This window comes from Aotus nancymaae, unplaced genomic scaffold (genome assembly GCF_030222135.1).
Source record: "Aotus nancymaae isolate 86718 unplaced genomic scaffold, 86718_ANA_hifiasm-v0.15.2.pri h1tg000016l, whole genome shotgun sequence".
Lineage (NCBI taxonomy): Eukaryota > Metazoa > Chordata > Mammalia > Primates > Aotidae > Aotus > Aotus nancymaae.
The window spans coordinates 46,025,820-46,039,383 of NW_026988428.1; the positions used below are offsets into that span (position 1 = coordinate 46,025,820).

At 35.1% G+C, this 13,564-nt stretch overlaps 1 protein-coding gene across 7 annotated transcripts in view; it reads left to right on the forward strand.

Annotated features, from left to right (window-relative positions):
* The window catches only part of USP15 (ubiquitin specific peptidase 15), a 146,910-nt gene that overhangs the window by 38,658 nt on the left and 94,688 nt on the right, over positions 1 to 13,564 (forward strand). For 6 of the 7 annotated variants that reach the window (XR_002478460.2, XR_002478461.2, XM_012444917.2 and 3 more), the window contains exon 3: positions 5,908 to 6,038. Coding sequence is in view for 4 of the 7 variants with exons in the window: in XM_012444917.2 (XP_012300340.1) it covers positions 5,908 to 6,038 (131 nt within the window). In the remaining 3 variants the exon portion in view is untranslated. Of the gene's footprint in view, positions 1 to 5,907; positions 6,039 to 7,039; positions 9,233 to 13,564 lie in introns of those variants that run through there. The other variant, XM_012444920.3, reaches the window with a different exon arrangement.

A 13,564-nucleotide genomic window follows, 5' to 3' on the forward strand; every position in this document is an offset into this window, starting at 1 on the left:
AGTGTGCTACCCAACAAGCCAGTTTAAAAAAAAAAAAAATGTATCACCTTACACAGAGTGCTGATGCAGCCAGCATAGTTCTGATACCTGGGGGCAGTTAACAAAGGAAAAGGGTAGGTGGTTGCTTCAGCTGGGAAGCTCAGAGAGATTGAGAGAAGGCTAAGAATCTGAGGCTTCTCTCCCAGGAAAGAAGGAGAGGAGTGGGGGCATTCTATACTATTCATGTCTTTCAGTGTACTGCCTGAGGGGCCAGTTTCTGTCTTGCCTTATTGTACCAGAAAGCTGACATAGTTCAAATGACTGGGAGAAGTTAAGAACAAAAGAGAACAAACAGGCAGCTTGTTGCAACTGCCACAGCCCTGTAATATTGGGAGAAGGCATAGAACCTGAGACTTGTCCCCAGGAAAGGGGAAAAGGAGTGGAGTGTACCTTCAGTGTTCCAGTCTTTCAGGGTACTGCTTGAGGGCTGATTTCTGTCTTACCTTACTCAGTGTGCTAATGGAACTGGCACAGTTTGGTGGGGGCAGATAGGAACAAAGGAAAAGGGGCAAGAGATTTGAGAAGGCAGAGAACTCAAGGTTTCTTTACAAGGAAGAGAGAGACAAGTGGGATGGGCCTCTTAACATTCTGGTCTGTGGTATAATGTAGTAAGATACCAGAAGGAGGAAGAGATTATGGGCTTCTGGAAAAAAAAATCAATAAAGCCTTTTAATTAGGAATCTGCATGCACAAGTACAGAAAAGACATATCCACAGAAAAAGTTTGAGATGTTCTTAGAATCTCCAGCCAGGCTGATGGGTGGAAGTAAAGCTATTTGCCTTTCAAAGCCAGTTTATGAAGACTGGAGAGGTAGCTGTTTCTTCAGTTGCAGGAACACCATGCAAAGCTACAAGAACTCAAAAAATCAGAGAAACATAACAGAAAGAAACAAAATCTCCAGAAACTGATTCTAAAGAAATGGAGACGAATTGCCCAACAGAGAATTCAAAATAATTGTCTTATAAAGCTCACTGAGTTGCAAGAAAACATAGACAACTTAACAAAACCAGAAAAATGAAAATATCAACCAGGAGCTAAAAATTATGAAGAACCAAACAAATTCTGGAATACAATAACTGAAAAATTCACTAGAGGTCTTCAGCAACAAACTTGATCCAATAGATGAATTGGCAAACTTGAAGACTGATCATTTGAAATTATCCAATAAGAAGAATAAAAATAATGAAAAGTAAAGGAAGTCCAAGTAACTTACGGGACACAATCAAATGAACCAATTTGTGCATGTAAGATTTCCAAAAGGAGGAAAGTGAGAGGGCAGAAAGCGTATTTAAAGACATAATGGCTCGGGCCAGGCATAGTGGCTCACACCTATAACCCCAGCACTGTGGGAGGCCAAGGTGGGTGGATCACTTGAACACAGGAGTTTGAGACCAGCCTGGGCAACATGCAAAACCCTGTCTCTACAAGAAATTTTTTTAAAAATCTGGCCAGGCGCGGTGGCTCATGCCTGTAATCCCAACACTTTTGGAGGCTGAGGCAGGCGAATCATGAGATCAAGAGATCAAGACCATCCTGGCTAACATGGTAAAACCCCGTCTCTCCTAAAAATATAAAAAATTAGCTGGGCATGGTGGCGTGTGCCTGTAGTCTCAGCTACTCGGGAAGCTGAGGCAGGAGAATCGCTTGAACCCAGGAGGCAGAGGTTGCAGTGAGCAGAGATCATGCCGCTGTACTCCAGCCTGGTGACAGAGCAAGACTTTGTCTCCAAAATAATAGTAATAATAATAATCTGTGCTTGTTGGCATGTGCCTGTAGTCCCAGCTGCCCGGAAGGCTGAGGTGGGAAGATTGCTTCAGCCCAGGAGGCAAAGGTTGCAGTGAGCTGAGATCGCACCACTCTACTCCAGCATGAATGACAGAATAAGACCCTGTCTTGAAAACAAAAAGAGAAATAATGCAATAATGGCTGAAAGTTCCTAAAACTGGGAAGGGAAAAGGATATCTACATTCATGAAGCCCAAAGAATTGAACAACACTGTTAATCAACTGGACCTAATTGAATTTTATAAAACATTTCTTTTAACCATTAGGAATCACGCCCTATCCTTTCTCTGCCGCCACCCCAGCCCTAGACAACTACTAATCTCCTTTGTCTATATGAATTTGCTTATTCTAGACATTTCATATAAATGGAATCATACAGTGTGTGTTCTTTTTTTTTTTTTCCTGAGATGGAGCCTCGATCTGTCACCCAAGCTGGAGTGCAGTGGCACAATCCCAGCTCACTGCAGCTTCTACATCCCAGGTTCAAGCAAGTCTCCTACCTCAGTCTCCCAAGTAGCTGGGTTTACAGGCATGTGCCACCACAACTGACTAATTTTTGTATTTTTGGTAGAGATGAGGTTTCACCAGGGTGGTCTCGAATTCCTGACCTCAGATGATCCACCCACTTTGGCCTCCCAAAGTACTGGGACTATAGGTGTGAGCCACTGAGCCCAGCCCAATATGTGTTCTTTTATATTTGTCTTCTTTTACTTTTTCTTTTTTCATGTTTCATTCATGTTGCATGAATCAGTACTTGATTCCTTTTTATGGATGAATGATTTGTTCTGAACAGATAGCACATTTACTCTATGCACTTATCAGCTGATAGACGTTTGAGTTGTTTTCTCTTTTTGGCTATCACGAATATCGTTGCTATGAACATTCACATATAAGTTTCTGGGTAGATGTGTATTTTCCTTTCTCATAGGTAGATACCTAGACATGAAATTGTTGGGTCTTTTTAAACTTCATTGTTTAACTGTTAATTTTAAACTATAAGACTGTTTTTCCAAAGTTGTTGCATCATTTTACATTGTTGCTGGCAGTGTATGAGGATTCACTGCTCCACATTATAGCCAACACTTGTTATTGTCTGTCCTTTTTATTATAGCCGCCCTCGTGGGTGTGAAGTGGTGGTATCTCATTGTGATTTTTGACTTGCATTTCTCTAGTGATTAATGATAAGTATCTTTTTTTGTCCTTGTTATATATCTTCTTTGGTGAAATACCTATTCAGATCCCATGCCCATTTTTAAGTGGAGTTGTCTTTTTATTGTTGTGTTTTCAGTTTGTTATTTATTTAGGATACTAGATCCTATCAGATGTGTGAATGGCAAAAATTTTCTCTTATTCTGTGGACTTTTTATTTTCTTGGTGGTGATGTTTGAAGCACCAAAGTTTTTAATTTTAAGTCCAATTTACCATGTTTTTTCTTTGTTGCTTGTGCTTTTGGTGTCAGAAAGCATTGCTGAAACCAGGGTTGCACAGATTTATACTTACATTTTCTTATAAGAGTTTTATAGTTTGGGCTATTACATTGACACCATTGGTCTATTTTAAGTTAATTTTGTATAAGGTGTGAGGTAATATTCTAACTTCATCTTTTGGCATGTGGATATTGAGTTGTCCTGTAGGCTTTTTAATAGAAATGAACAAGCTGATTCAAAAATTCATATGGAAATTCAAATGACAGAATGGCCAAAACAACTTTGAATTTTAAAATAAAATCATAGACCTTAACACTGTTTGATTTCAGTCCTTATTTTAAAACTGTAATAATAAATACAGTTGAATATTGACATAAAGACAGATACATCAGTTGATCAGATTAGAGAATGCAGAAATAGATCTACCCATATATAGTCATTTAAGTTTAGAAAAATGTAAAAGAGGAATTCACTGGCAAAAGATAGTCTTTTAAACAGATGCTGCTTGAGCATTTGGATATCTGTTTGCAAAAAACTGAACTTTGATCCATACATGGCACTTTATACAATATTAATCCAAAATGGATTATAGACCTAAATGTAAAAACTAAAACTTTTTGGAAAAAATCTTTGTGATGTTGTATTAGCCAAAATTTTCTTGGATATGATTCAAAAGCAAGGTTGATAAAAGAAAAAATGTGATAAATTGTGTCTCATCAGTAATAAAAGCTTCTTTAAATGACACTCTTAAGAGAAAGAAAAGAGAAGCCACAGTGTGAGAGAAAATGTTTACAATCATGTAGCTGATAAAAGACTTGTATATAGAATATATAGTTTATAAAACTCACTTTGAACAAAACATAAAGCCCAATGGAAAAAGGCAAAAAGTTTGAACACATACTTCACCAAAGAAGATGTAGGTTTCAAAAAACACATGCAGAAATGCTCAACATAATTCATGTTAGAGAAAGGAAGATTAAAACCATAATGAGAACACTGACCCTTACCAAGTGTTGGCGAAAATGTAGAGGAAGTAGAACTATCATACACTGTTTCTGTCAATGTCATATAGTAAAATCACTTCAGAAAACAGTCTGGCAGTTTCTTAAAAAGTTAGACATACATTTATTATAGAACCCAGTCACTCCAATCCTAGGTATTTACCCAAAATAAATGAAAGCATTTTATCTATATGACCAGTTGTATACAAATGGTCATACAGTGTTATTTGTAATAGAAAAAATTGTGAACAACACAAATGCCCATCAACAACTGAATGGATAAATAAGGTGTACATCCATATAATGAAATGCCACTCAGCAGTTAAATTAACTATTGGTATGTAAAAACATGGATAGATCTCAAAGTATTTACATGGCATAAATGAAGCCAAACAAAAAAGAGGACATACTGTTTTTATGTAAGACTCTAGAAATTGCCAATTTGTCTGTAGTAACAGAAAGCAGGTACTGTTTTCATATACAATTCTAGAAAATGCAAAGTGGACTACAGTTGCAAAACACAGAATATGTAACTTTCTCTTAATCCCTCGGGATTTTTCCTGCTTCTTGATTTATATTGTTATATCCTGTTAGGAATAGCATGTTCTCATTATTGAAATGCTACCAAGAACAATTTTTCTTTCTATATCTGTTAATTAAAACTAACTCAGAACAAGAAAAATCTCCGTAAAGTTGGATATAACTCAGTGAGCTATTTCTGTTTCTCTTTCTGCATTTTAAAAATTCAGAAGGACAGATAACAAGTCTCAGGTTAAGACTGTGATATAGGTATGGTTCCAGAAATTTCTTCTAGATCTCTGGCCTGTCTTATACTAATTTTTTTTAGTCTAACTAGAAATTGGAAAGTGGATCGTGAATTAGAACCACATCTGAAGAATTGCCTCCATTTTAGATCTTGGAGGAATCTGGATTATGGGCTTTCTGGAATAATGAAATGGTTCACAAGATGTCCATTTTTGATTTTCATCATGGTTCCTAGCCCATGTGTCTTGGTGTCATTGTAAAAGGTTGTTGATTTGCTTCTGAATTTCCTGCAAAGGCTGATGCTAGAATGACCATTGTTACCATATGAAGGGTCTCTGCTACTCAAAATATTTGGGAAATACCCTTTTGCCAAGTCTCTTGACTAACAATTACTCCATAGTATTTTTTTAAGAACCTAATAAAAGAATTATGTTTTTAAATATTGCTTTTTGATTTGTGGTACAAACTAAAAGTTTTAAAGGAATAGTTGGTTTTGAAATCCGTAAGGCAAGCTTGTCCAGCCCACAGCGCATGGGCTGCATGCAGCCCAGGATGGCTTTGAATGCAGACAAACACCAATTTGTAAACTTTGCTAAAACATTATGAGATTTTTTTTTTTTTTTTACGATTTTTTTGTTTAAGATCATCAGCTACTGTTAGTGCTTATGTATTTTATGAGTGGCCCAAGACAGTTCTTCCAATATGGCCTAGGGAAGACAAAAGATTAGACACCCCTTATGTAAGGTATCTGAATTATTTTAGAGCTTAAAACTTGTTTTAAATTCTTAAATTAGCCTTCATGAGTTTAATTCATAATGTGTACAACCAAAGTATTTAGAGTTAGGTACTATTGTTTCTTTTTATGTATTGAGTTTACTTTTCCTTTTGCAGATGGTGATGCCCAGTCACTTAAGGAACATCTTATTGACGAATTGGATTACATACTGTTGCCAACTGAAGGCTGGAATAAACTTGTCAGCTGGTATACATTGATGGAAGGTCAAGAGCCAATAGCACGAAAGGTACATTTTAATAATAACTGACTATAAATATTTTTCTTGATTAGTTCATATTTTATTAATTCAATGAATTGAGAAGTTTTGTCACTTATCTTAGAGAAAAAGCCTAGCAAAATTACTATACACTGTGTTGTAATAATGGCAGGTAACAATTTAAGAGAGTTTACTTATGCTAGCCACTATTGTAAGTATGTTACTGATTAATTCTCTATATATAGAGAGAAAACTCTATAAGGTAAATAGGATTATCCCCATTTTACAGATCAGAAAATGAGGATAAAAAGTTAGGATTAACTTCTTTTAGAAGGTCATATCGGGATACATACTTAGGCAACCTGATCCCGTTTTCTGTGCTCCACTGTTTGTTTTGATAAAACAATTAGAAAACAAGAAACTAAAAGTTGAAGAAATATTTTTGTAACATAAAAATTTTTTAAACTTGAAAATGTAGATTTTTTTTCATATCCTTTACCTTTTTAAAATTAGAACCTAGAAGCATTAACAATAACCAATTTTTCTTTATCTTAGGGAACTAAAAAGTGATAAGTTAGGGTGTTGCTGTAGTAGGATACCAAATGTTCAAGGTAAATCAGCCGACTTTACACATGTATTTGATCATTTATTGTGGGAGAGGTGAGAGGCTGAGAGAAGGTACCAAAGTCTCTCAGCATGATTTTTTTATCTGGTTTGGGTCCCCCCTCCCATAGAAACAATTAAAAAGTTGGATTAGGTAACATAAGAGTAAAAAAACCTCTGGTAGACCAAACTGTATTTGAATTTATTTGAAGTTGATACTACAGAATTGCCATATTAACAATTTGTATTTGTGTATCTCTCGTTTTAGGTATATTAGAAGCTAACCTTGGATCTTATTTCATGAATAGATCTTGAATGTACCTTTTATTTGTTTTCATTTAGTTTTGTTCCTTTGTTTCACTCAGCCATTTCAAAATTAGAATTCCTCTCTTGTAGGAATGCTAGTTCTATAAAATGATTTAGTTCTATATAGTTCTATAGAATGATTTAGTTGCTTTATCTATAGTTGCTGGAGAATTGAGTGTTTTGATGAAAGGATACTATCTAGAATTATTTCATTCCTAGGATAAAGGAAAATTTGTGTTCAGAATGTCTTTAAATGTATTAAACCGTATTTCTTTAGTCTTAATGATACACTTTTTTTTCTTGTAAATGTAGCACATTGTACACTAGCAGTCGTCAGTATGGTAAACAGATAAACTGCCAACTTCATTGCTGTTTCTCTTTGAAATAGCCCTCATTGAGAGTCCTTAGAACCTCTGTCTAATAACAAAGTAAAATACAATAAAAAATTTTACACAACTAGAAAAAAATATTTGACAAATCTCTTAGGAGACCACATGCTTATTTTTAATAAAGTGAATGAAATGTATCCAACCTGTAAAATAGTTTTCAAATGTTCATGTGCTACATTACATTGTCAGAGTTCTTCTTACAGATGCAATTTCCTACAACATTAAATCTGCAGTAAAATTTAGTTACTCACACTTAAATTTGGGAATTTCATTTGCATTTTCACTGTGCCCCACATGACTGATGCAGGTGGAACTTAAAGAAGTAAATAGACCAGCTTATAGTGTCTGAAGCCCAACTTTGAATGTTACCCATCTCTGATTGCATTAAAGAATCTAGAATTGGTGGTTCCCCTAGCTATAATGTAGTTAAACATCTTCCTGTACCTCAAAGATCTCTAAAATGCTTCATTTATAGCATCAACACTCAAAGAATGGATGAAAAGAAAGCAGGGATATAAGCAGAAAATAAAATGGAATTAAAATCCAAGAGAAACAGCAGATAATAAAAACAGACCCATAAGAAATCCAGGTAATTGAGTTATTAGATTTTAGAAAACTGAGCTTATTATGCTCAAGAAGAAAAGACAGTTGAAAAGTAAGGTAAAACTATTAAGAAGCAAATAGAATTCTAAAACTAATACTATGAAAATTTTATGGATTTAATGGGAATAATATTAGACCAAACAGAACTGAAGAGAGAAATTTTTGACTAAAATTTTTCAGTAGAAAATAGAGAGTCTAAAGCTTAGACAAAATAATGGGAAATACAGAAAACAGCTAAGGCATAAATGGAATGCAGTAAATAAGTTTAACATGCATACATACAGTTGGAATCTTGGAGAGGAAAGAAGAAATGGGTAGAACTACTACTTAAGGAGGTAATAGCTGAGAATTTTCCCAAGCTGAGAAAGGTGTCCTGCTTTAGATTATGAATGCTAAATAAATGCTGTGAATCTCAAACTGATATAATGCAAACTGTACCCAATAGAAATGTTGAAAAGCAAAGGCAAAAAGATATTTCTAACACTAGCCAGAGGAAAAGATACAGTATCTTCAAAATAAGGATAAGGCAAAGTAATGATTTCTCAAGAGAAACCATGGAAGCCAAAAAGCAATGAACTGTCTTTGTTAAAAGAAAATAACTACCAATTACTACTAGTTAAAAGAAAATAAACTACCAACTACTAGTTAAAGAACTACCAACTACTAGTTAAATGAAAGTAACCTCCAATATTGGATTTTGTGACTGAGAAAATAATCCTTCAGGGAGGAAGGTGAAAAAAGCGATTTTCAAATAAAAACGAATTGAATTTGTTACCAGCAAATTTGTACTGAAAGGCAATATGAAATAATCTTAAGAATGGATGGAAAATATTCCAGATGAAAGCTTGGAGATGCAGGAAAAAATGTAGGCAAAATGTACATGTTGTGAGTAAATCTTAAGATGGACTGTTGAAAACATTAATAATAACTTTTATGGAGTTGAAAATGTGAATAAAATTAAACTACATAATAATGTTAGCATGTAAGTTAAGATAATGTTCTCCACTATATTCCCCAGTGTGATACCCAACTCCTCATATCCATATTCTTGGGCACTCTCTTCCATGTTGTACTGAGGTTGGTCTGTGTGGCCAATAGCATACTCAGTACTCATGGTACATCAGTTTCAAAATTAGGTTATAAAAAACACCGCGGCTTACATCTTGGGTGCACATGCACTCTAGCTGTCTCTCTTTCTCATTTCTCACTCGGGGAATTCAACTGCATTTGGCGAGGACACTCAGGCAGCCTATGGAGAGGCCCACATGGTGAGGAACTGAGATCTCTGGCCAATAGAGAGGAACGGAGGCCTGCAACAACCATGTGAGTGACCTTGGAAGTGGATCCTTTAGTTCTAGTTTAGCTTTCAGATGATTGAAACCTCAGCTATACCTTGACAGCAACCTCATGAGAAACTACACCAAGTCAACCCAGCTAAGCTGCTCCCAGATTCTTGACCCTCAGAAACATTGTGAGATAATGTTTGCTGTGTTAAGCTGGTAAATTTTGGGGTAATTTACTATGCAGCAATAGATAACTAATATTGATCTTGGTACCTGTAAATAGGTGCTGATATGAAAACATGGAGCTAACAGTGAATAGAAGTTGTCAGAACTTTAAGAGTGTCAATGAAAGTTTAAAGGGCCTTAAACCGTTAGTCGATTACTAGACTTTGAGACAGCTGTCAGTGAGAACTTAAAGGAAACTGAGGAAATTCTTACTGGAAACTGGTAGAAACTGGTCTTTGTTATACAGTGGCAGAGTAAGTTGAGCAACATGTTGCCTGCAGTAAACAGGTTAAAAATAGTATTTAATGAAATTGGAGGTCTGCCAAAGTGTTAAAAGTACTGCCTAGTTTCTTTTTGTGCTGCTTATAGTCAAATGTGAGAGAAAAGAAATACACTAAAGAAAGGATTGTTCAATAAAACAGCCAATATTTACTAGTTTTCTTGAAGATTCCCAGTCCCTCCAGATGGCAAACAATGCTAATACTAAGAAGTGTTTCTAAACAAAGATAAAACTCAGAGCATTCTCAGAAAAAAGTATGATCTAACCTTGCAGTCAAGGATTGACTGTAAAGTTACTCAGAACAATCAGAGGTCATGCTTCACAGTACTATTCAGACAGAGGCCCTATAAAGAACTTAAGGGTTAAACTTAGAGGTTGTCTTCTCAGTAGTAATACTAATTAATAATAATATTAAGGTTGTCATTTCAATATGTGGCTTCTAAGAACAGGAGGGCTTCAAGAAGCTTAAGTGCAATCCCTTAGCTTTCTCAGCGTAAAGCCAAAGTAGAGAGGATTTATCCTAGAGAACATTTGTGGGTATGGCTTTTGTCTAATGGAATGAACTCCAGTAAGATCCAGTGGAGACCTACATTGTTTTTGAATTACCTCACAGAACCACTGCCATCTCGAACTGCAGAGACGGTATTAATTGAAAGGGGACTTTGACCTCCCAAACTAATAAGTAGGAATCAGGCTGGAAATTTACTTAACTGCAAGCATGTGCTAATCATGAAAAAAGGATGACCCAGAGAACAGAGCCAAATGTTAGAAATAATAATTTTCAGGCAAGGGTAGAACTGAATTGCAGTCAAGGAATTTCTAGTATTTGTCCAGGTAGATTTCATAATTGCTATGGACCGTTGATTCCTTTTACCCCCTGTTTTCCCCACTTATAAAATAGGAATATTTAAAAGGTTATGTTCTGTGTGCTTCATCATTTTATTTTGGGTGTATGGGGGGCAGAAAACTTTTATCTCTTAGTTCACAAGCCTATAGATCAAGAGGCACTATAGGAGTCTCCCTGTGTGATTTTGCTTTTCATGATTTCAGTTACCTGCAGGCAACCATGGTCCAAAAATATAAAGTGGGAAATTGTGGAAATAAACAATTCTTGAGTTTTAAAGTGTACAGCATTCTGAGTAACATGATGCCATCCCACTCCATGTCCTCCCTATGGACACTATACACTACCTTCCCGTTTGTCACTTAGTAGCCATCTTGGTTATTGGTCTACTGTCACAGTGCTTTGTCAAAGGTCATTAGTAACATAATACAGTGTTAGAAAGTTCGTCATTCACTTCACCTCTTCTCATTACGTAGACATTTTATCATCTCTTATCATTATAAGAAAAAGGGTGAGTACAGTATGAGAAGCTACCTTGAGAGACCACATACACATAACTTTTATTATAGTATATTGTTATAATTATTCTATTTTATTATTAGTTATTGTTAATCTTTTGCTGAGCGTAATTAATAAATTAAACTTTGTCATAGGTACATATGTTTGCAAAGGTATAAACATAGTTAATATAGGGATTAGTGTGCTATTTGTGGTTTCAGGCATCCACTAGGGGTCTTGGGAGTTTTGAGAGGCTTATAGAAAATTTATAATTTGTCAATTAGAGATGACACATTTCTGAACTCCAGGTTGCTAAAATGAATTGAGACTAGTCCGGGACTTTGGAGGAATGTACTTTGCATTTTAGAGGAAGGAACTGTGAATCATTTGGGTCCAGGGGGTAGACTATGGTAGCTAACTTCAAAGATGCTCCCCAGTGATTGTGACTTCCTAGAATTCATACTCTTGTGTAATCCATCCCCACATTGTACCACAGTTGGTCTGTGCAGTCAGTAGCATATGGCAGAAGTGGTGGTATGTCACTTCTGAAATGAGTCCTTAAACTGTACCAGTACTTCTATTGGGAGTGCACATACACATGCTGTACCTCCCTCATCCCCTCCCCTCAGATCCCTCACTTTGGGGGAAGCCATAACTTTGCCCTTAACTTGCCCTATAGAGAGACTCACATAACGAGGAACAGAGGCTGCCAACAGCTATATGAGTGACTTGTAATTAAGATTTGAACAACATGATTAACCATCATAACCTAGTTGACATGTACATTGTACTTAGTCATTGCAGAATACACATTTCTATTAAGTGGAATTTTTAAGCAAAATAACCATATGCTGGGCTATCAAAATTCCAATAAACTTCAAATGATAGAAATTGTTCAGTGTATTTTCTGTCACTACTGGGATTAAGCTAGAATCAGTAACAAAAAGATAACTTGATTATCCCCCAACTACCTAGAAATGGAAAAATATATTTTTAAGTAATCATTGAGGCAAAGAATGAAAATTAGACATATTTTAAACTGAATAATAATGAAAATACAAGTTAAAAGAATGGCTGAAGTCATTCTCAAGAATTTGATAGCTTAAGTGCAAATATAGGAAAAAAAAGTGAAAATCTGTTGTCTCCACAAGTTAAGAGAAGGAAATTAAACTGAAGAAGAAACATTATAAAGTAGACATTAATAAAATATAAAACAAACCTACATTAAATGAACAAAATTCACTCATTATAGAGAGCAGTGAAATTTGATAAGTAAAATAAAGATGAGTCCCGGCAAGATTGATTAAAGATAAAAAGAGAGTAGGCACAAATAATCTATATTATGAATGAAAAAGGAAACATCATAGCAGAGCCTAGAGGCTTTTTTTAAAAAGATTATGTTTTGAACAGTTTTATGTAATTTGAAAATTTAGATGAAGTGGATAATTTTTAGACAAACTTTAAAAAGCCAATACAGTAAGAAATAGGAAATTCAAATTGACTTATATGATTAAAGCAATTGAGTCATTAGAAACCTTCCCACAAAGAAAGCTTCAGGCCAGGAAAGCCTTACCAGTGTATTCTACCAAATATTTAGGGAAGCCATAAACCAATACCATACAAATTATTTTCAAGAATAGAAGAAGCAGTACCCCCCAACTTATTTTATAAGGCTAGCATAAACATGACATAAAACCTGAAGGACATTACAAGAAAAAAAAAATTACAGGCTGGTCTCACTCATGAACATAGATACTTACGTCCTAAACACAATGTTAGCAAGACAGATCCAGCAATATGTAAAAAGGCCAAAAATAACCAAGTTAGATATTTTTCAAAGAATGCAATGTTAACTTTGAAAAGCACTCATAAATTTAGCATAATGAAGAAAAATAATCTAAGTAGATATAGAAAGAACATTTGATGCTCAACATCCATGTGTGACCTTAAAAAAAAAACTCTTAGAAAACTAGGAATAGAAACCTCCTATAAATATCATACTTATTGGTAAAATATTAAAAGTTCTTCCCAAATCAAGAATAACTGTGTTAGAAATCTTAGCCAGCGTGGTAATATAGTAAAAAGAACTAAAACAGTGAACCTTGAGAAAGAAGACCTTGACTGTCAGCGTTTTTAGAAGGCATGATTCTGTAGGTTCAAAATTCCAAAAACATGTACTGGTAAACAATTAGAATTAATAGGTAAATTTAGCAGGTTCCCTGATATAAGAGCAGTATGGGGAAACCAGTTTTTTATTGGCAACAAATAAAGTTTATTTTTATTTGTACAAATTTATGATGTATGTGAGAAAATTAGTTACATGTATATAATAACTAGTGATCAAGTCAGGGTAGTTAGGGTGTCCTTCACCCTAGTACAATACATTTTTTTAAGTATAGTCACCCTGCTCTGCTATCAGACATTGAATTTATTCCTTCTGTCTTACTGTATGTGTAAGATACATAAACATGTATGTTTGCACTTTTAACCCAGTTCCCTTCATCCTTCCCTGCTCCCCTCCCCAT